Source organism: Pan troglodytes, chromosome 3 (assembly GCF_028858775.2).
Source record: "Pan troglodytes isolate AG18354 chromosome 3, NHGRI_mPanTro3-v2.0_pri, whole genome shotgun sequence".
Taxonomy (NCBI): Eukaryota; Metazoa; Chordata; class Mammalia; order Primates; family Hominidae; genus Pan; species Pan troglodytes.
This window is the reverse complement of record NC_072401.2, coordinates 61883935-61906744: the sequence shown is the minus strand read 5'-3', so window position 1 is coordinate 61906744 and position 22810 is coordinate 61883935. Positions and strand designations below refer to the sequence as shown.

The 22810-nt window shown below is 39.1% G+C and overlaps 2 protein-coding genes across 2 annotated transcripts in view; both read right to left on the bottom strand.

The window, feature by feature from the left end:
• TMPRSS11F (transmembrane serine protease 11F) overlaps nucleotides 1-22810 on the bottom strand; it is a 140965-nt gene that overhangs the window by 10462 nt on the left and 107693 nt on the right. The window contains exons 5-9 of the mRNA XM_054683055.2: nucleotides 18517-18584; nucleotides 16898-17061; nucleotides 14522-14560; nucleotides 13172-13373; nucleotides 3149-3408 (exon numbers count right to left, since the gene is read on the bottom strand). Coding sequence (XP_054539030.1) covers nucleotides 3149-3408; nucleotides 13172-13373; nucleotides 14522-14560; nucleotides 16898-17061; nucleotides 18517-18584 — 733 coding nt within the window. The remainder of the gene's footprint in view (nucleotides 1-3148; nucleotides 3409-13171; nucleotides 13374-14521; nucleotides 14561-16897; nucleotides 17062-18516; nucleotides 18585-22810) is intronic.
• On the bottom strand, nucleotides 1020-1583 carry LOC471222 (putative synaptotagmin-14-like protein). The gene has a single exon (XM_054683057.1). It carries the CDS (start codon nucleotides 1581-1583, stop codon nucleotides 1020-1022), a length of 564 nt encoding a protein of 187 aa, XP_054539032.1.

Sequence of the window (22810 nt, the reverse complement as noted above, 5' to 3'; positions counted from 1 at the left end):
TTTAGAGAGAGAACAGTTTCTTATTTTGGATGCTACCTGCTTTACGCAGTGTTGGTTACTAAATATTCAGCAGAAAATTAAAATTGAATTGTTTTTCATTTTCTACAGCTTATCTGCTGTGTTTTCAGTTTGTAAAAAAAATGTATTTTCACATTACTGCAATTTTTGAAGAGTCAATCACTGAAAGAAATTTTAAAGTAAAGTCCTGCTCTACTAGCTTCCTACATTGGAATACAAGAATACAGGAAGTGCTTTCAACAGAAAGTTACATAGTTCTACAGTACAACCTGTCTAAAGACTTGCAAGGGACCAGTACAGTGACTTTGTCTCTTTGGATCAGCCAAAAGCAGAGGCAAATGAAAAATGAACTTTTAAAAAAATTAACATATTAAAAACATTCCTGTATGAAAACGAATGCTTGTCTGCACTTAGATTTAGTGCTATAGAGAGGAACTGAGGCACAATGAAACTTAAGTGCACAAAAGGAACATGTCTGAAATAAAACAATTTTCAATGTGACTGAAACCCTTCGCCATTAGATATGACTTACGATAGGGTTGGAGGACTACTTTTTCATATTAAAGAACATTACAAACACCAGGGACTGGCCAAACTATATTTTATAAATAATACATAGAGTGATATTAAAATTATATTGTGACTAAAATTCTGGTTTTTAAAATCACTTATAATTTTGATTTTTCATAAAATTACCGGCTTTTTTGCTAAATTAAAATTAACTTCAAATCAAAAACATCTTATTAAATTTCTGGAGGACTGTTAGTTTAACAATGATAATGTACGTTTCTCAGTTTCCCAAACAAGCTCTATCAGATACATATATTTTCTTCATTTATGTCAGTATTAGATGTTCTTTCCATAGAACTTAAAGCATTTTGGTAAAAGGTTGAATATGATTCTTCAAGGAACAGCTTTTCCAATGGCGACTTGGTAGAAACGGTAATGTTGTAATTAGAAATATGCTGCATTGGATGGTAACTGTTTGCTTATTCTATTCATCATGACTCTAGCAACGCCTGCCATCTACGTACTTGCCGTCCTTTTGACTCTTTCATTTCAGTCCAGTGATTGAGTTCTTCTCCAGAGCTGTTGAGACCTAAATAAATCCAGCCTATCATCTTTCTTCTCATGCTGCTTTTGTTATACACAGACAGCATGAGTGTCACATGAGAAAGCTGAAATAGGGTCACTTGAAAAACAAAAGTTTCCTTGTATACTGGATTTGGCTGCCCTCTGCGGATGGATATCTTGCATTCGGACATCTCTTGATCCGTGGATTTCAGTAGAGTTAACTTAACATATGTATTGGGTGGTCTGTTTGCTGCCCAATTTTTTAAGTGGCTGCCTTTTATCACTTCTGCTGATAGTCTTCCATTTGTGGCATTATAAAGCAGGCTAATGAGAATTTCTGGAACTGAGCCGTCTTCAAGAGACTGACATGCAGATGTACTTTCACTACACGACATTTCTGACACGCTCATTTGGGAGTCACAGACAAATTTTATCTTGTGAATTGTTCCTTGTACTGTATTCCGAACCAAGATCTGGAAGCCCTCCAACATTTTCAAAACAGAACTGCTTATTAATATAGAGAAAAAGCAGCAGCATCAGGATAATAAACACCCCAACAGCTGACAAAAACCCAACTGCCTCTGGAGATAATTTTCTAAAACAGGTAAGTTCATGTACTCTACAGGTTCTCTCTCCAACTTCAATCGCCATGATGAGCTCACCATGGGCCGCACCAACTGATGGCGGAAACTTAAGTATTTCTTATTTCTCATTAAAACATTCAGTTAATCTTTCTCTCTCTTTTTTTTTGTTTTTTGTTTTTGTTTTTGTTTGTTTTGAGATGGAGTCTTGCTCTGTCACCAGGCTGCAGTGCAATGGCGCAGTCTGGGCTCACTGTAACCTCCACCTCCCAGGTTCAAGCAATTCTCCTGCCTTAGCCTCCCAAGTAGCCGGGACTACAGGCCTGCACCACCATGCCCAGTTAATTTTTTTTGTATTTTTAGTAGAGACGGAGTTTCACCATATTGGCCAGGATGGTCTTCATCTCCTGACCTCATGATCCGCCTGACTCGGCCTCTCAAAGTGTTGGGATTACAGGCTTGAGCCATCACCGCTGGCCTGATCTTTCTCTTTTAAGTAGAGTGCACTAGTACCTAGAAATCTTAAGTTCTGGTGTTTAATTTATACAATTACTAGACTTGATGTCTTTTAACACCCCTAGCAGGTTGGACACAGGAAAAAGATACAGATTTTATTGACTAAGCAAAAAAAATGCTCAAAATATTTACAACCCATTTTAATGTTTATGATCATCATAAATTCTCATACAATGAGAAATTATTAAACAAAGGAAAAAGCTATCATTACATTGCGATTTAAATTGTATGCTGATTAAAATAAAGTATGCGTGATTTAAAGTATATGTAACATATTTATATCTAGGAAAGACAAAATTTGTGATTACTTACTGCCTTGCACTCCCGTAGGGTTCTGTCCCTTCTTATATCACGTGATGCAGTTGTTTCTTTTCCTTCTATATTAGTCTCTCTCCCTGACTTTTTTTTTTTTTCCCACCGCTCTAGTTGAGCAGTTGAGGAGATTTCTTTTCTTTTTTTTCTTTTTTTTTTCTTTTGGAGACGGAGTCTAGCTCTGTCACCAAGGTAGGAGTGCAGTGTTTCGATCTCAGCTCATTGCAACCTCTGCCTCCTAGACTCAAGCAATTCTCCTGCCTCAGCCACCCAAGTAGCTGGGATTACAGGTGCACACCACCATGCCCAGCTAATTTTTTTTGTATTTTAGTAGAGATGGGGTTTCACCATGTTGGCCAGGTGTGTCTTGAACTCCTGACCTCAGGTGATCTGCCAGCCTTGGCCTCCCAAAGTGCCGGGATTACAGGTGTGAGCCACGACACCCGGCCACCACTGCTCCAATTGTAAACTCAAATACAGGACCTGATTTTTACTTTTTAACCCACAGTCTCCTGTTCTGCCCAAGGCCACACATACTGGAAAGACCATTACTTTTATTAAAAGCTTAAGAGGGACTCCTTAAGATAGATAGCTCGTTTGATCTCAAGACATTCTTGTGCTAAGAAAATTAGGTTGAAACTGCTCACCATCATCTACAATGGATCCAAATCCTGTGACGAACACACTTGTTTTAGGTGGCAACTTTATAGATGAGTCTGGGAGGCAAACTCTCTGGACTATATTTGAAAACTCAACTCCAGTAGAGAGCTGAACCAAAGCAATGTCATTTTCATTTGTTTCTCTGTGGTAATTCTCATGAAGAATAATTTTCCTCACATTTCGTTTCACTGCGGGTGGTGTTATAGTTGCACCAAAAGTAGCAATCCATTGAGTTGGGTCTTTATTTCTGCAAAAAATTAAGAAGTAATGCTTGTGATGCTTGACTTAATTCTGTAAAAAACGACTGAGACTGTATTTCTTCCCAACTGTCAGTATTATGCTCCTGAAACATTCTTTTGGTGAGAAAGTTTGTAGTTGATAACATAATAGGAAAAAAATTGTTTTAAAAATTATTACAATTAATTATGTACAAATAATTAATAACTGATTAATTTCCAATTTTTAAAGTTCTTGCTTGCTAGGAACTCTTCAGGTTCTTTTTTCCTTAATTTCAACAAACTGTGTAGAAATTAATTTTGATTTGTTTTGGATAATATACGTAGTAAGAGGCATTTTCTCTCCATGTCACATCTTCCACCGATTCTTATTTTATGACTCACTTTTTGGTTCTTATTTTACTGGTTTTACTGTGATCGTTGAAGTGAAGTGTAATTTGTCTGCTTTGCAAACCTTCATGTATACACATGGTTTTTTCTCCACCCTACGCCCATATCCCTCCCTGATATACAAGGGCTAATTAATCCTAACTCAAAGTCAGCTCCTACCGCCCATGGATCTGGCCTGGTCAGTCCCTCTTACTAGACTTTCAGTTCTCCTTTCACATAGATGCTTTTCTCTCCCATAGATGCTTTTCTTTCCCATAAGGTTTATATCACCAGCAAATTCTAGCTAGTCCTATTATGTCTTTACTTCCTCATGGTCCTCCAAAGCCTGGTTCCTTCTTTTTAAAGTTATCCACATCCTGGGTGACTGGAAATATATAGTAACTTGAAATTCTATGGTTGAAGAAAGGATTACTATGTTGGTGAATCATCAACCTTTAAATGTAATTAAAAAAAAAAAACCTGAAAGATCAGTGGTTTCCTAAGCGCTGCACTGCCCTAAAAATGAGCAGACAGAGGCCAGGTGTGGTGGCTCATGCCTGTAATCCCAGCACTTTGGGAGGCCAAGGCGGGTGGATCATGAGGTCAGGAGTTCAAGACCAGCCTGACCAATATGGTGAAACCCCGTCTCTACTAAAAATACAAAAATTAGCTGGGTGTGGCAGTGTGTGTCTGTAGTACCAACTACTCAGGAGGCTGAGGCAGGAGAATCGCTTGTTGAACCCGGGAGGTGGAGGTTGCATTAAGCCAAGATCGCACCATCATACTCCAGCCTGGGTGACAGAGCAAGACTCTGTCTCAAAAAAAAAAAAAAAAAAAAAAAGAGCAGGGAAATGGGAGGGGTTCTGCTCTCATCTATTTCACTTCTTTAGAGATTAAGATAAGATTTTATTCAAACCAGAAATCTTAGGACTAACTGAAGCATCCATTTGAAAACTAGACACTAGATACTAGAATTCTCAGAGATACAAAGACATATATGACTTCAGGCTTTAAGGAGTTTACAAATGAATCAGATAGAGAATAAAAATTATCCCATTTCTTTATGCATTGTCAATAAGAAAGGAAGCCTCACGTGATAGGCCAATTTAACATGTTCTATGAATACGAAAATTAAGACCCAGAAGTTCGGTGATTTGTGCAGGTAAGTGACACTCTGCTGGTTAGTGCCAAAAGGAGATGGTCCAGGTCTCTTTCCATCCTTTCAAGAATGTTTTCCCCACTCACACTGTTTCACAAAGACTGTAATCATTTTTCATAGACATAAAAGTTTTAAGGTTTGTCTTAAATATGATTTTGAAAATACATTATTTCTGCAGAAAAAATAAATTTATAAAAACTTAGGCTGAGGGAGGAGCCAAGATGGCCAAACAGGAAGAGCTCCGGTCTACAGCTACCAGCGTGAGCGACACAGAAGACGGGTGATTTCTGCATTTCCATCTGAGGTACTGGGTGCATCTCACTAGGGAGTGCCAGACAGTGGGCGCAGGCCAGTGGGTGCGCGCACCGTGCGCAAGCTGAAGCAGGGCGAGGCATTGCCTGACCTGGGAAGCGCAAGGGGTCAGGGAGCTCCCTTTCCGAGTCAAAGAAAGGGGTGGCAGACGCCCCTGGAAAATCGGGTCACTCCCACCCGAATATTGCGCTTTTCAGACCGGCTTAAAAAACAGCGCACCACGAGACTATATCCCACACCTGGTTCGGAGGGTCCTACGCCCACGGAGTCTCGCTGATTGCTAGCACAGCAGTCTGAGATCAAACTGCAAGGCGGCAGCAAGGCTGGGGGAGGGGCGCCCGCCATTGCCCAGGCTTGCTTAGGTAAACAAAGCAGCCTGGAAGCTCGAACTGGGTGGAGCCCACCACAGCTCAAGGAGGCCTGCCTGCCACTGTAGGCTCCCCCTCTGGGGGCAGGGCGCAGACAAACAAAAAGACAGCAGTAACCTCTGCAGACTTAAATGTCCCTGTCTGACAGCTTTGAAGAGAGCAGTGGTGCTCCCAGCAGGCAGCTGGAGATCTGAGAACCCGCAGACTGCCTCCTCAAGTGGGTCCCTGACCCCTGACCCCCGAGCAGCCTAACTGGGAGGCACCCCCCAGCAGGGGCACACTGACACCTCACAAGGCAGGGTATTCCAACAGACCTGCAGCTGAGGGTCCTGTCTGTTAGAAGGAAAACTAACAAACAGAAAGGACATGCACACCGAAAACCCACCTGTACATCACCATCATCAAAGACCAAAAGTAGATAAAACCACAAAGATGGGGAAAAAACAGAACAGAAAAACTGGAAACTCTAAAACGCAGAGCGCCTCTCCTCCTCCAAAGGAATGCAGTTCCTCACCAGCAACGGAACAAAGCTGGATGGAGAATGACTTTGACAAGCTGAGAGAAGAACGCTTCAGAGGACCAAATTACTCTCAGCTACGGGAGGACATTCAAACCAAAGGCAAAGAAGTTGAAAACTTTGAAAAAAATTTAGAAGAATGTATAACTAGAATAACCAATACAGAGAAGTGCTTAAAGGAGCTGATGGAGCTGAAAACCAAGTCTCGAGAACTACGTGAAGAATGCAGAAGCCTCAGGAGCCGATGCGATCAACTGGAAGAAAGGGTGTCAGCAATGGAAGATGAAATGAATGAAATGAAGTGAGAAGGGAAGTTTAGAGAAAAAAGAATAAAAAGAAATGAGCAAAGCCTCCAAGAAATATGGGACTATGTGAAAAGACCAAATCTACGTCTGATTGGTGTACCTGAAAGTGATGGGGAGAATAGAACCAAGTTGAAAAACACTCTGCAGGATATTATCCAGGAGAACTTCCCCAATCTAGCAAGGCAGGCCAATGTTCAGATTCAGGAAATACAGAGAATGCCACAAAGATACTCCTCGAGAAGAGCAACTCCAAGACACATAATTGTCAGATTCACCAAAGTTGAAAAGAAGGAAAAAATGTTAAGGGCAGCCAGAGAGAAAGGTCGGGTTACCCTCAAAGGGAAGCCCATCAGACTAACAGCAGATCTCTCGGCAGAAACCCTACAAGCCAGAAGAGAGTGGGGGCCAATATTCAACATTCTTAAAGAAAAGAACTTTCAACCCAGAATTTCATATCCAGCCAAACTAAGCTTCATAAGTGAAGGAGAAATAAAATACTTCACAGACAAGCAAATGCTGAGAGATTTTGTCACCACCAGGCCTGCCCTAAAAGAGCTACTGAAGGAAGCGCTAAACATGGAAAGGAACAACCAGTACCAGCCGCTGCAAAATCATGCCAAAATGTAAAGACCATCGAGACTAGGAAGAAACTGCATCAACTAACGAGCAAAATCACCAGCTAACATCATAATGACAGGATCAAATTCACACATAACAATATTAACTTTAAATGTAAATGGACTAAATTCTCCAATTAAAAGACACAGACTGGCAAATTGGATAAAGAGTCAAGATCCATCAGTGTGCTGTATTCAGGAAACCCATCTCACGTGCAGAGACACACATAGGCTCAAAATAAAAGGATGGAGGAAGATCTACCAAGCAAATGGAAAACAAAAAAAGGCAGGGGTTGCAATCCTAGTCTCTGATAAAACAGACTTTAAACCAACAAAGATCAAAAGAGACAAAGAAGGCCATTACATAATGGTAAAGGGATCAATTCAACAAGAAGAGCTAACTATCCTAAATATATATGCACCCAATACAGGAGCACCCAGATTCATAAAGCAAGTCCTGAGTGACCTATGAAGAGACTTGGACTCCCACACAATAATAATGGGAGACTTTAACACCCCACTGTCAACATTAGTCAACGAGACAGAAAGTCAACAAGGATACCCAGGAATTGAACTCAGCTCTGCACCAAGCGGACCTAATAGACATCTACAGAACTCTTCACCCCAAATCAACAGAATATACATTTTTTTCAGCACCACACCACACCTATTCCAAAATTGACCACACACTTGGAAGTAAAGCACTCCTCAGCAAATGTAAAAGAACAGAAATTATAACAAACTATCTCTCAGACCACAGTGCAATCAAACTAGAACTCAGGATTAAGAATCCCACTCAAAGCCGCTCAACTACATGGAAACTGAACAACCTGCTCCTGAATGACTACTGGATACATAACGAAATGAAGGCAGAAATAAAGATGTTCTTTGAAACCAACGAGAACAAAGACACCACATACCAGAATCTCTGGGACGCATTCAAAGCAGTGTGTAGAGGGAAATTTATAGCACTAAATGCCCACAAGAGAAAGCAGGAAAGATCCAAAATTGACACCCTAACATCACAATTAAAAGAACTAGAAAAGCAAGAGCAAACACATTCAAAAGCTAGCAGAAGGCAAGAAATAACTAAAATCAGAGCAGAACTGAAGGAAATAGAGACAGAAAAAACCCTTCAAAAAATCAATGAATCCAGGAGCTGGTTTTTTGAAAGGATCAACAAAATTGATAGACCGCTAGCAAGACTAATAAAGAAAAAAAGAGAGAAGAATCAAATAGACGCAATAAAAAAATGATAAAGGGGATATCACCACCGATCCCACAGAAATACAAACTACCATCAGAGAATACTACAAACACTTCTACGCAAATAAACTAGAAAATCTAGAAGAAATGGATACATTCCTCGACACATACACTCTCCCAAGACTAAACCAGGAAGAAGTTGAATCTCTGAATAGACCAATAACAGGAGCTGAAATTGTGGCAATAATCAATAGTTTACCAACCAAAAAGAGTCCAGGACCAGGTGGATTCACAGCCGAATTCTACCAGAGGTACAAGGAGGAACTGGTACCATTCCTTCTGAAACTATTCCAATCAATAGAAAAAGAGGGAATCCTCTCTAACTCGTTTTATGAGGCCAGCATCATCCTGATACCAAAGCCTGGCAGAGACACAACCAAAAAAGAGAATTTTAGACCAATATCCTTGATGAACATTGATGCAAAAATCCTCAATAAAATACTGGCAAACCGAATCCAGCAGCACATCAAAAAGCTTATCCACCATGATCAAGTGGGCTTCATCCCTGGGATGCAAGGCTGGTTCAATATACGCAAATCAATAAATGTAATCCAGCATATAAACAGAGCCAAAGACAAAAACCACATGATTATCTCAATAGATGCAGAAAAAGCCTTTGACAAAATTCAACAACCCTTCATGCTAAAAAGTCTCAATAAATTAGGTATTGATGGGACGTATTTCAAAACAATAAAAGCTATCTATGACAAACCCACAGCCAATATCATACTGAATGGGCAAAAACTGGAAGCATTCCCTTTGAAAACTGGCACAAGACAGGGATGCCCTCTCTCACCACTCCTATTCAACATAGTGTTGGAAGTTCTGGCCAGGGCAATCAGGCAGGAGAAGGAAATAAAGGGTATTCAATTAGGAAAAGAGGAAGTCAAATTGTCCCTGTTTGCAGATGACATGATTGTATATCTAGAAAACCCCATTGTCTCAGCCCAAAATCTCCTTAAGCTGATAAGCAACTTCAGCAAAGTCTCAGGATACAAAATCAATGTGCAAAAATCACAAGCATTCTTATACACCAACAACAGACAAACAGAGAGCCAAATCATGAGTGAACTCCCATTCACAATTGCTTCAAAGAGAATAAAATACCTAGGTATCCAACTTACAAGGGATGTGAAGGACCTCTTCAAGGAGAACTACAAACCACTGCTCAAGGAAATAAAAGAGGATACAAACAAATGGAAGAACATTCCATGCTCATGGGTAGGAAGAATCAATATCATGAAAATGGCCATACTGCCCAAGGTAATTTACAGATTCAATGCCATCCCCATCAAGCTACCAATGACTTTCTTCACAGAATTGGAAAAAACTACTTTAAAGTTCATATGGAACCAAAAAAGAGCCCACATTGCCAAGTCAATCCTAAGCCAAAAGAACAAAGCTGGAGGAATCACACTACCTGACTTCAAACTATACTACAAGGCTACAGTAACCAAAACAGCATGGTACTGGTACCAAAACAGAGATATAGATCAATGGAACAGAACAGAGCCCTCAGAAATAACGCCGCATACCTACAACTATCTGATCTTTGACAAACCTGAGAAAAACAAGCAATGGGGAAAGGATTCCCTATTTAATAAATGGTGCTGGGAAAACTGGCTAGCCATAAGTAGGAAGCTGAAACTGGATCCCTTCCTTACACCTTATACAAAAATCAATTCAAGATGGATTAAAGATTTAAACGTTAGACCTAAAACCATAAAAACCCTAGAAGAAAACCTAGGCATTACCATTCAGGACATAGGCATGGGCAAGGACGTCATGTCCAAAACACCAAAAGCAATGGCAACAAAAGACAAAATTGACAAATGGGATCTAATTAAACTAAAGAGCTTCTGCACAGCAAAAGAAACTACCATCAGAGTGAACAGGCAACCTACAAAATGGGAGAAAATTTTCGCAAGCTACTCATTTGACAAAGGGCTAATATCCAGAATCTACAATGAACTCAAACAAATTTACAAGAAAAAAACAAACAACCCCATCAAAAAGTGGGCGAAGGACATGAACAGACATTTCTCAAAAGAAGACATTTATGCAGCCAAAAAACACATGAAAAAATGCTCATCATCACTGGCCATCAGAGAAATGCAAATCAAAACCACAATGAGATACCATCTCACACCAGTTAGAATGGCAATCATTAGAAAGTTAGGAAACAACAGGTGCTGGAGAGGATGTGGAGAAATAGGAAGACTTTTACACTGTTGGTGGGACTGTAAACTAGTTCAACCATTGTGGAAGTCAGTGTGGCGATTCCTCAGGGATCTAGAACTAGAAATACCATTTGACCCAGCCATCCCATTACTGGGTATATACCCAAATGACTATAAATCATGCTGCTATAAAGACACATGCACACGTATGTTTATTGCGGCATTATTCACAATAGCAAAGACTTGGAACCAACCCAAATGTCCAACAATGATAGACTGGATTAAGAAAATGTGGCACATATACACTATGGAATACTATGCAGCCATAAAAAATGATGAGTTCATGTCCTTTGTAGGGACATGGATGAAATTGGAAATCATCATTCTCAGTAAACTATCGCAAGAACGAAAAACCAAACACCGCATATTCTCACTCATAGGTGGGAATTGAACAATGAGATCACATGGACACAGGAAGGAGAATATCACACTCTGGGGACTGTGGTGGGGTGGGGGGAGGTGGGAGGGATAGCATTGGGAGATATACCTAATGCTAGATGACGAGTTAGTAGGTGCAGCGCACCAGCATGGCACATGTATACATATGTAACTAACCTGCACAATGTGCACATGTACCCTAAAACTTAAAGTATAATAAAAAAACAAAAACAAAAAACAAACAAACAAAAAAACAAAAACAAAACAAAACAAAACTTAGGCTGGGCGCAGTGGTTCATGCCTGTAATCCCAGCACTATAGGAGGCCGAGGCGGGCGGATCATGAGGTCAGGAGATCGAGACCATCCTGGTTAACACGGTGAAACCCCGTCAGTACTAAAAATAAAAAAATTAGCTGGGCGCGGTGGCGGGCGCCTGTAGTCCCAGCTGCTCGGGAGGCTGAGGCAGGAGAATGGCTTGAACCCGGGAGGCAGAGCTTGCAGTGAGCTGAGATAGCGCCACTGTACTCTGGCCTGGGCAAAAGAGTGAGACTTCATCCCAAAAAAAAAAAAAACTAAAGATGTGAATAATGCAATATTGTCTTCAAAGTACCACGTAGTTTTCCTTCACAACAGTATACCGCATTGTGTGATTACATGAAATTATTAATATATCACTTCTAAATTGCACTTTTTTTTCTCTAGGATCATCACTTTACCCAACTCTTTCGGATTATTATTATCAGCATAAAATATGCTATAATGTGTCTCCCATATTTTTAAAAATCTTTCTTTTAACTTCACAACTTCCCTCAACTGTCAAATTTGGTCTGATCCCTTTCGTTTAAAAACTTCTTAAAAGCAGTTTTAAAACTTACTGCATCTAATCCTCCTTCCATTTTCTATTGAATCATTCCCATCCCTATCACATTAGAAAAACTTCTTTTATCAAGGTCACCAGTAATCTCTACTTCATCAAGCTCAATGGCCAATTCCCATGTAGGTCTGTGAGTACCCAGAGCCTGCACTGGACCTGCTGAAACAAGTATTTCAATCGCCACAGCCTGTATTCTTCACTAAATATTAAGTTGGAATTCTGGATTTGTTTATTTTTAATTTACATAAAGAGAGATCAGTTATAAACTAAAATGGAAGACACTCTCACAAAAACAGAAGTGCAAAGATTGGAGGACTGTGTGAATATGAAAAAATTAGAAAACCTTCACAAGTGAGTGGGACTCAGATTTGCCCATAAGGCATAATGCCAGTTATTTCGGGAGTTGTAAATACACATATATAAGTGAGTCCCTTTTCTCTTCTCTTCTGCGAAAAAGCAACAGATAATCACCTTAGCATCTTGGAACCATCTGGGATGTTACCCTTAGAAGAATGATAAAGCACCTCTGAGAATCACCAGGGATAGGCTCCTTTAATAAGGTGCAGGGTGCAGAAGTAGTGCCACTGGCCAGGCAAAGGGTCTTTATTTAGAGTTTCGTCTTTGAGAGTTTAAAAGGAAAAGCTTCTGTACCATGATGGTAAAACCTCAGAGAAGAAAGATGGTGTGTTCCTGACCTCATGAGGCAGCAGGGTGTCTATGTATGTCTGTGTACATGAAGTAACACAGCTGAGTTTTAAGAGGTACAACCATGAAAGCCCAAACAGAGAGATTTTGCTGGGCTGTACATAACCAGTCTTGAATACTGTGAGGGGAGTAAGACAAGGTAGCAGGTCTCTCCCACCTTCCACACACTTTTCTGGACCATACAGGCCTGCAAGGTTCCTAGAGAATGCAATGAGAAGAGAGAACTTCAAGAGGGATACCTACGATTCTTTTCTTATTTGTAAAGTGATGGCAATGCTGACAGTGGGAAGTTAGAGGGATTAATTGGAAAAAAATAAAACAAAAGTAGCTGACTTTCTTCTTGAGTATGTAAAAGAGATTAAACTTGTTACACGTGTAATAGTCTTCACACTAAAATAATCTACATATTATTTTATATAATATATAATAGGAAAGACAGCACTAGGGTCATGATGATAGAGGAAAATCTATAAGAACTACAAATGACAAAAACCAACCATCATAGATAGGGCATATGGGAAGCATAATCCATTTAGGGGACAGCTGGGTCTACCCCGAATGGAGCAAAGGTTAAACTGGCAAGACTGGACTCTTCTGATGTGCTAAATCAGTGGCAGATGAGGACTGTGAAAAGAAGGCTCACAGCAGCCTTGGTTAACTTACTTCCAAAAGCAGTGAGCTGCTGTGAGCAGCCATGTGTTACTGATGAGGCTGGCTCCACACTGATGGCCTGACCCTATGAGCTGGAGGCTGGCCTGCCATGGCCATTCCCCTTCCATAGCTGTTTCCCTTCCTTGGACAATTCTTTGAGTAGAAGAGGATGCTGGTAATGGCATGTTTGAAGATGTCATCCTTATTCCACAGCCTGCCACAGAAATACATGATCATTCATATTCATAAAAAGGAGGAAAAAAGTATATTCTGATTTGCTTTGGTTATAGACAATCCTTTGTCCCTGCTACCATGTGAACCATTCATAGCACTCAGCCTTTGAGCTTATTTGATACAGGTCTTGCTGATCCTACTGAGGTTCAGAAGAAATGTTTGCTAACATTTTAAGGCATTCAGTCCAGGAATTAACTTCTATCTCTCCTTATAAAGCATATATAGTTAATTCATTGAGCACAAAAAATGTATAGATCCTCTGCTGTATGTTTTAGATGTATTTATAGAAACATACCTTTTAGATGAGAAAATTAAGCCTTGAAGAGGGAACATTGCTGGCGTTCACCCAGCTGGTAAGTGACAGAGTGGGATACAAAATTAGGAGGATCCACACCAAAACTAGTAGCAGTATCCTTATTACTGAGAGAGAGCCCAATACTAACTGTAGGTCATGATTTTCCCTTAACTAATGACTAAAGAGAATCAATTTATTGTGTTTGCAAAGCTCTGTATTTTAACAGATTTAAACACTATTGACCTTTTTGGTCTTTTGAAACTTGAAAGGCTAGTTTAAAAAAAAACTCTTCTTCCCTGATTTCAAACCCTCAATTGACTAGATTTCAAGTCAATCTTAAAAGAGAACTTAAAGTGTTACAGTATTTTTAATGGGCATGTTTGTCCACAATAGAACTTAACTATGTACCAATGCTGGAATGTGGGGTGCAGGGCAGGAAGAGGAAGAGAATGTACATAACAGATATTTCAATAAAAATGCAAGCAAATTAAACAAAAATTAAAACCTAAATGTTACCAGTTTAAAACACTCTCTTGAATTGTTAGATAATATTAAAAGTTATTTATAATGAATATAATATAATATCCAGAAAATTATGTAAGGTGTTTTTAACCACATTTCGCAGGTCATATAAACTTAGAATTGTATTTGGTATAAATTTATAAATTTAAATACTTAAATGCTAAAAATAATAAAAAGACCAAGTGTTCGGTTTACAAAAATATAAAATGAGTCTTAAAAAGCTTGGTAAACTTTACTGCTAACTTTTCTGTAACTTTTTTCATGATCTTTAACTGTGAAATAAACAGTTAATTGTGGGTTTTGGAACTTACGACTGTTGAGAAGATTCCTCATCTTTTTGCTGTCAATAGCTGGAATAAGCAAAACATGAATTAGTTGGCAGAAGAATATATTCCCATTTTCATGTTGCATTGTTCAACTGGTCATTAATAGAAATGCAAATTATCTAAAGCATACATATTTCAAGAGAACATGAGATTTTTCATAATCAAGTAATATATAAATAACCCTTTACTCTGATTTTATTTTTGGTCCAAATTGTGTAATTTACTTTAAAATTAAATCAGAGAGCATTTTATTTCCTGATTTTGCTCAGGAAAAAGAAACAGAAATTAGGAAATTAGGAAATAATAAATAAAGATAAATGTCCCTGACTGCTTTCTTTGGGGGCTCCAGTATAATCTGAGGCAGCAACCTCCAATTCCCATCACAATTGGTGTTTACCAACCTATATCGTTTAGGCATATTCCTAATGGCCAGTCTGAAATGGTAGCTCTATGGAGTTAAATGCATCACAGACCCCTGAGGGCCCAATTTCAAGGCCCTGATCTAACAGACTAGGAATTTAGTCAATGCAGGTTGATAACCTTGTCTCCCTGAGGATTCTCTCTTGTGAATGGCTTGGATGGTTGTGGCTCAGGCACAGGCACTAGAGGCATGAAGTTCTTTCACATACAACCAGTCCAGAGACTCCAGCCATACACAAACTTTCACTTCATTTTATGTTTCCCTTCTGTGACATCTTTTTTCCCTTCAAATTTATTCATTCATGTTCATTATAACTCAGCTACATTAGATGTTTGTTGGGTTAGTGATTGGTTTTCTGTTTGTCAGTGAGAACATGGAGAATTACAGTGATTTTATCAGAAACACTGACTTCTCCCCAAAAAGGGATGCGAGCCCCAATTCCTACTAGAGGTTTCATGGATATGTCTCTTTATTTAACAAAATACGTGTATGTGGCAGAAGAAAACATACACAGTTAAATCTTCATTATTGAGCATGGTCAGAGAATTTAGTTATTTTGGTATTAAAACAACTTGTATCATAAAAAATCATTGTATGTAACCAACAATGCCAAATTTTTTTAAATAAATTGTACAATAAGAAACTCTACAGCTGTAACAACTCAGTAAACATAATATAATGTCACTTTTGTAATGGATATTTTACTTTAGGATATATGATTGTGGCTTAGGCACAGTTATATCATCAGGAATTGAGATTTCCATTTATAGAATGCTGGAAAATGCTTTGTTTTACTTTGGAATATAATTGATTAACAATCAAGGTGGATACCATACTCTCCCTTATTTCTAATTACTTCTTGAGAATGTAACAATATTTTTGGGGATTCTATCTCAAAATAGATTTAAAGAACTTTCCTGATTTCTAACAACAAAAGAATTAACTTTAGATAACTTGTTTCCTAAATAAATACATGACTATTGGGAAGGGAGAAGTCTTTTGGGTCCAAAATACAAGCCCCTCTCCCATCTTTTTTGGTATTAAATTAGAAATAACTAAACTTGGAAATACATAACAAGAAGCAATGAATGGAGCTGGAACATCTATCACATGTGACATGTATGCTAATGTTTGAGGGAGGAGAAAGAAAATAAAAAGACACAGTTCCTTCCCTTGACATTTAAAATTTTATTTGAAACACATTATTTTACTACCTTCAATTACATATTGGCATAGAAATCAGCTCGGGTTCCAACTAGCTGTAAGGTAGTTTGAATTTTAGTTTCCTAAACTTTTTGAACTTCCTTTTCTTCCGCTTTGGAAGGAAAACAAAACAAGAACTTTCCTATTTCAATTCATGAGCAATAAATAAGGAAGTGATGAAAAATAGTTTTAAGTTGGAAACAAGCTAGAGAACCTCTTTACAGTTCATGTCACTGGCTCTTCCTACAGGGGTAAACCTTCAGGAAGATGTCTTTCTTTGATACTGTAAAAAATAACCCCCAGAAATGATCTGTAAAGACCTCTGTGAGTCACAATACCTGTGTCTAATTCTAGCCCCAAGGTTTGCTAATCCCATGTCTCACATCTTCCTTGAGTCTCAGCTTCTTTACCTGTAAAATGGCGAAAGTAATACTTACCCTTTGGAACTTTTGTAAGGACCCAATAACATATGATATGGAAAAAAGTTTAGAAATCTTATCAAAAGCCCTAGTAAAATATGAAAAAAGAAAAAGTTGTAATACTAAATTTTGCCTCATAGTGGAATTTTATTTTAGTTTTATTCCATGCTAAGATTATATATATATATATATCTTACAAAAAATAAATAAATAAATAAATAAATATATATATATATATATATATATAGCTTACAAAAATTAAAGAGGGTTGTAAGAGGAGGGAACCACAAAAGTGGTAAATAAAAATAAAAGACTTACGTGTGAGTCTAAATGATGGTTTGTTTATGGTCAAAGACAATTGTTTGGTCTTCAAACTTTGATATAAAGCCTTTTCAATTTTTTTCTTGATTTGTTCAGCACTATCAGTAGATGGGTATCGAAATATGAGCACTGTAAGAATGTCCACACCTTGTTCATCTGGACTGAAGAACAAAAAAGCAGATAAAAAATGCCATTTATCTAATCATTAATGACTTTAACTTATTAGGACTCACATTAAACTTAAAAAACATAACGCATGATACATGTGCATACCAGATTTTTAAATTATCTCTAGATACAGAGATTAAAAATGAGTGTATAATAACCAGGAAGTGTTGGAAGCACTGTAGAAGAAATAAAGACAACATTCTAGAAATACTGGATAAAATACCTACCTGAAAACAGTTGTTCACTGTCCTTACTTAGCTTATAGTTTAGAGGGATTTGCGGGAGGAGATGTTCGTGAAATCATGCTTTATACATACTTAAAAGGCTTGCTTTTTAAGGCATTTTGAGCAAAAGCTGTAACTAATGTCATTATTCTTTAGAAGTGGTGTGACAGGGAGGATCCTTTTGTTTACCAAACCTAGTTTCCTTTGCTCCTGAGCACAGAGGTGGATTCCATTTCCTGGGTTTTCCTGAGGTTTACTGAAACTTTCTAATGAATCTGGCCAATGAGATATGGAAAGAAATAATGTCCCCCACTTCCAGGTCTGGCTTCTAATAAAACCTCTCATAGCATTTTCCTTGCTCTCACTCTTCCCTTGTCTGCCAACCAGATGCAGAAGATCCAGTGGGCAATTTCATTTCATAATCTTGATTGGCACCCACACCCTTGCCCCAACTTCTGACTCTTTGGACTGTACCATAAAAAGGAAATAAACCTTTACTATATTAAAGCACTGACATTTTGGGGTCTGGTGGTCTGTTAATAGATAAATGATTAAAGAAAGCAGTTATAAAAGAGAATGGTTTGATAAACAGTTCAAATATATAAATTTATATTGTGATGTGCAGGGTTAAAAAGCCTCAAGAAATCTTTTGAGAATGAATTTAATTTGAGAGATAAAAGAAAAGAAGAAAGGAAGAAAAGGAGAAAGGGAAAGAAGGAGAGAGGGAGGAGAGAAAAGTGGAAAGGAGAAAGGAAAAAGTCAAGAAGGTATGAAAGAAAGAAGTGCAAGAGAAAAAGGAAAGACATGAAAAGCCATTTTAAACTAACAATAAACATGCACTGTCATGAAAGAAAAACTTTACTGTGGAGAAAGTCATTGTCTTATGGTGGAGTAGGCTTAAAATGAGGAAAATGAAAAAGACGTTAAGTTCTACTTAGCCCCTAGCTTAAGAGACGGGGGGAAGAAGGAATGTTAACTGTGTCATTCCCCTGTTTCTTGTGTTTATTTCCTCTTTTTCTATCCAATAGCTCAGATTTTCTTGTCACAAAGCACCTTACGACTTTCTACTGTGATTGGGAAATAAGTAGGAAACCTTGGGCTGCTCAAGATTTATGAAATCTCTGTGTTGCTGTAAAGACTTGCTCAGGGCAGCTAAGCAATTAGGTTCATCAAATACCTCATCTTAACAGTATTAACTTGAAATTATAAACCAAATTTACATACCTTAATTTGATAACATGAGATTTGATAAATCGACCACCTACAGAAGAATGTCCAAATATCCTAGACATCTGATTTTTAAAAAATAAGTATTAGTCTTCAGAACTTAAAAGTAAAATAAAAAAATAATTTTTTAAAAGAAGTATTAGTCTTAAGAAAAGTGTTATTCCTTGTTTTATCTAGAGACTTGGGCAAAAAATAAAAATAAAAAAGATTTTCAGCTTATTCCCAGTCATGTTAATGGGTATACTGACAGTTGTAAGACTAAACCTGGGGTCTAATCTTTGTGGAACCAAATAACCACAACAAAATTGTTCAACTTTGCTAAGCCTCTGTAAAATGGGATAACAACAATATCTGCCTTATACAGTTGATTTGAGAATTAAGTGAAATTATATCACACATTTTACACCTTGTCTGGTATCTACTAAGCTATTGATGATAGTTTTAAATACTGTCAAGTAAATTAAAAGTACATGCTATTTTTTAAGACAGCATCCCTATTTCTAAGAAAGCTTACCTTGTTTGCTGCACTCATCCCAAATATGGCATCTCATCCAGCATTGATAGAATTTGTTGATTTCTTAAATGATTATGTCATCACTAGACCATTTGACATGACTTGAAATGACTTCTGCCATGTGACTTTGACACCCTCACTTGTTAGTCATCTCTATGAGAGACAGGATTTCACAACTGGTACTATGCTTGGGAATAAGTTTCACCACACTCTTATACCATCAGCATTTCATTACTTAGCTTTTCCAGTCTAAGCCATTGGAAATTTTTCAGTATTCAGGAAACTGATTTCCTAAAGGGTTCTGATTCCAGCTGGCTATTGAGGCACTGCCTTTTTGTCAAAAAAGTACTGGGCTAGCAGTGTGCAGTGGCTCACGCCTGTAATCCAAGCACTTTGGGAGGCCAAGGTGGATAGATTGCTTTAGCCCAGGAGTTCCAGACGAGCCTGGGCAACATGGCAAACTCCATTTCTACCAAAAATACGAAAATCAGCCAGAGTCATAATCTGGTCTCAAAATAAATAATAAATAGATAAAAAAATTTTTTAAAAAGCACTGGGCTGAGAGTTATCAGTCAGAATAACAGGTCGATGTAATTTTACATAAGATCTATTTCCATGGTAAATTTTGCCCCCAATTTCTACATCCTGTCAGAGTAGGGAAAGTCTCCCTCCCCACAAGATTCCTTCCTCTCCCTGACTCTTCTAATGTAGTAATAATGCCCAGTAGACTTTACCTCCTAAATGTTAAATCCACTTTCCTTGATTCAATCTCATTGCTATGGTCTCAAATCAGCTCCTTAGAAACTTGTATTTGGGCCTTTGCAGCAGCCTCCTCATGGCATGTTGATGTGGTTCTACCCTATCTTCTGTCCCCTCAGTTGTTCCCTCCGAATGCTGCAACCAGGATGATATCTTTAAAATGCAAACCTGAGTATATTAGACCCTATCTCAAGTTCAATATTTCCTTCAACACAATCTTACCCCTTCATTGGCCCCTACTTTGCCCCATCCCCAAGTCTTCTCTCTCTCTCTCTCTCTCTCTGTCTGTCTCTCTCTCTCTCTCTCTTTCATTTTAAGGTGTTTGTTTTGTAAAAGCTTGTATGGCAATATCCTAGACAGGACTTGAACAGGTACTTAATATATACTCAGTGACAAGATTAAGCACATTAAGAGAAATGAAAGAAAACTAGGTCACCAATAACAGTTTATAGGACAATGAACCATTTTCCTGGAAGAAGAAAGATATTCAACATAAGAAAGAATAGGCCGGGTGCAGTGGCTCACGCCTGTAATCCCAGCACTCTGGGAGGCCGAGGCGGGTGGATCATGAGGTCAGGAGATCAAGACCATCCTGGCTAACAAGGTGACACCCCGTCTCTACTAAAAATACAAAAATTAGCTGGCCATGGTGGTAGGCGCTTGTAGTCCCAGCTACTCGGGAGGCTGAAGCAGAAGAATGGCCTGAACCTGGGAGGTGGAGCTTGCAGTGAGCCAAGATTAGGCCACTGCACTCCAGCCTGGGCAACAGAGTGAGACTCTGTCTCCAAAAAAAGAAGAAAAAAAAAAAGAATAAAGAACACTTACAGCAGGAAAAATCAAATTTACATACTTAGAAATTATGTTACAGTTAACAGACAAAAGTTTGCTTAAAGTTATACCTCCTTTCTTGATTTCCATTAAAATAACACAGTTTCTCAGAATAGCCATGGAGACATCACCTTTCCACCCAGAGTTGAGAGTAAAACCACTGTCCAAATAACAAGGTCGCCTTCCATGCTTAATATAAGGCATATAATTACCATTTCTAGTTGAAGGCTGGTGATAGTTTTTCTACTTTAACTATAGTCATTGAAAACTGTTATTAAAATTCCTGCTAAAAGGATAGCAATAGCAACAGCTAAAGCTATTCCACAATAGAAAATCAACTGTCTCAATGTCAAAACATCCCCAACAGAGGGCACTGCATATTGGGTGTTTTCTTCCATCAGTTGTATGATCTGGCACTCTGGTCTGACAATATCAGGCAAAATCACTCCATCGGTTACTTCTCTTTCTGGGATAGGTAGCTCTGTTGGGGTAGCTATAGTCTCTTTGTACCCTTTTAGACTAGCTCAAACCTGTGCCTGCTCTGCAACTCTACTCTAGTTTATTCTCAAGATGTACACTAAAGAGAAAAGGTTTTGAAAGACATGCTCAATCCAGACCAGAGTCCTATTATCCCAAGTTTAGCAGCAAACATCAGAGATACTCCCATGGGAAAACAAAAAAGGTTTTCCCATAACCAATGGCAGTCAAGATAGCACCAATCTTCCATTTTCCTGTGCCTCTCACGACTCCACCAAAGGTACCTGCAAGTGCATCAAATAGATGAAGAGGAGCAAAAACAGGCATCACTTGGCTCACAAAGGGAAATAATATCGTTGTCAATGGTAAATACATAGGCAACCACACCCTTCAAAACAACAGTAAAACACTTGCTGCAAGTGTACACACACTGGCACACAGGAGAACGGTAAAGTGGGAACACCAAGCCTGCTCATGATTCCTTGTTCCCACAGCATTACCCACTCGTACACAGGCTGCCACACCAAAGCCAGGGGGCAACCATGTAGACTACAAAGGCCAGTTCACAGATGATGATGCCCTGAGCTTCAAGTTCTGTCACATTAATCAGTCCTGCAAGAAGGGTTCCAATTAAAACAGTCTGTCACTCAATATATACCATGAGCATACTGGGATAGCCAGCTGGATGTAGGAGCCCCACTCCTGGGAAAAGTCCCTAGTCCAACCTCCCCAAGTATTGATATGAATTTGTTTTTCCACCACATGTAGAGGAAAAGAAGTGCAGAAAGGAAGAACTGGGAAGTGGTGTTGGCCCAGGCAGATTCTAACCCTCTAAGTTCCACAGTCTACAAGCAAGAGTGCATTAAGGCCCACATAGACTGCATTCTCTGTGACTCCAGTGATAACTTAAGGCAAGTTGAGGCCCTGACTTTTGTAAATATCTCCTCTGCAGCCAGAACAGGAATGCTGCTGGAAGAGCAAGAATGAAAATCATCAGATAAATTTGGGCCATCCTGGTGATGTCAGGATCCGCTTAAGAGCAGGAAGATACTGTCAGTATTGAGAAAGATGGCCCAGCAAGGAAAACAGCACAGCATCAAGATAAGGATTCCTCTTTGAAGTATGGTCCCCACACATTTTAGGTTCATGCCTACAAAGGATTGGGACATTAGCTTGTCACAAGGGGAGGCTAATCCAGTTGTAACTGAAATACCAGTACCATTCACAAGTGTAACACTACTCAACTTGACTGCCCAGATGTCCACAGAATATGGGATGGATGATGCAAATAAGAAAGATCATCAACTGTGCAAGGAACACCAGGCTTTGAGCAAGGGCTGCCAGCTCCTGCAGCCTAGCACCTTAATGGGCGGTGTGCCGGCAGACTCCACGCCGTCCCAGATGGTAGCCAGGGCTCCATGCTATTAAGTGGAGAGGGTTCCGTGGCAGCCAGGATGAGCACGTTGGGAGATGGAAGACGGAAGCGGAGACAGGAGGCTGGGCTGACCTGCCCTGCCCTGCCCTGCCCACTAACAAACCCACTACAGGCACAGCCCTCCCAGGAAGCGGTGGATGGTCCCCTGGCCTTTGGCCACCCCCATCCCACCCTTACTCCCACCTGCTTAACTCTTTTGTAACCCCTCCCCTGATCCTGGTCCAGCTGGAGAGGGGCCAAAACCTCTTATCTACTGATTTAATTGCCTTTCCTAATCA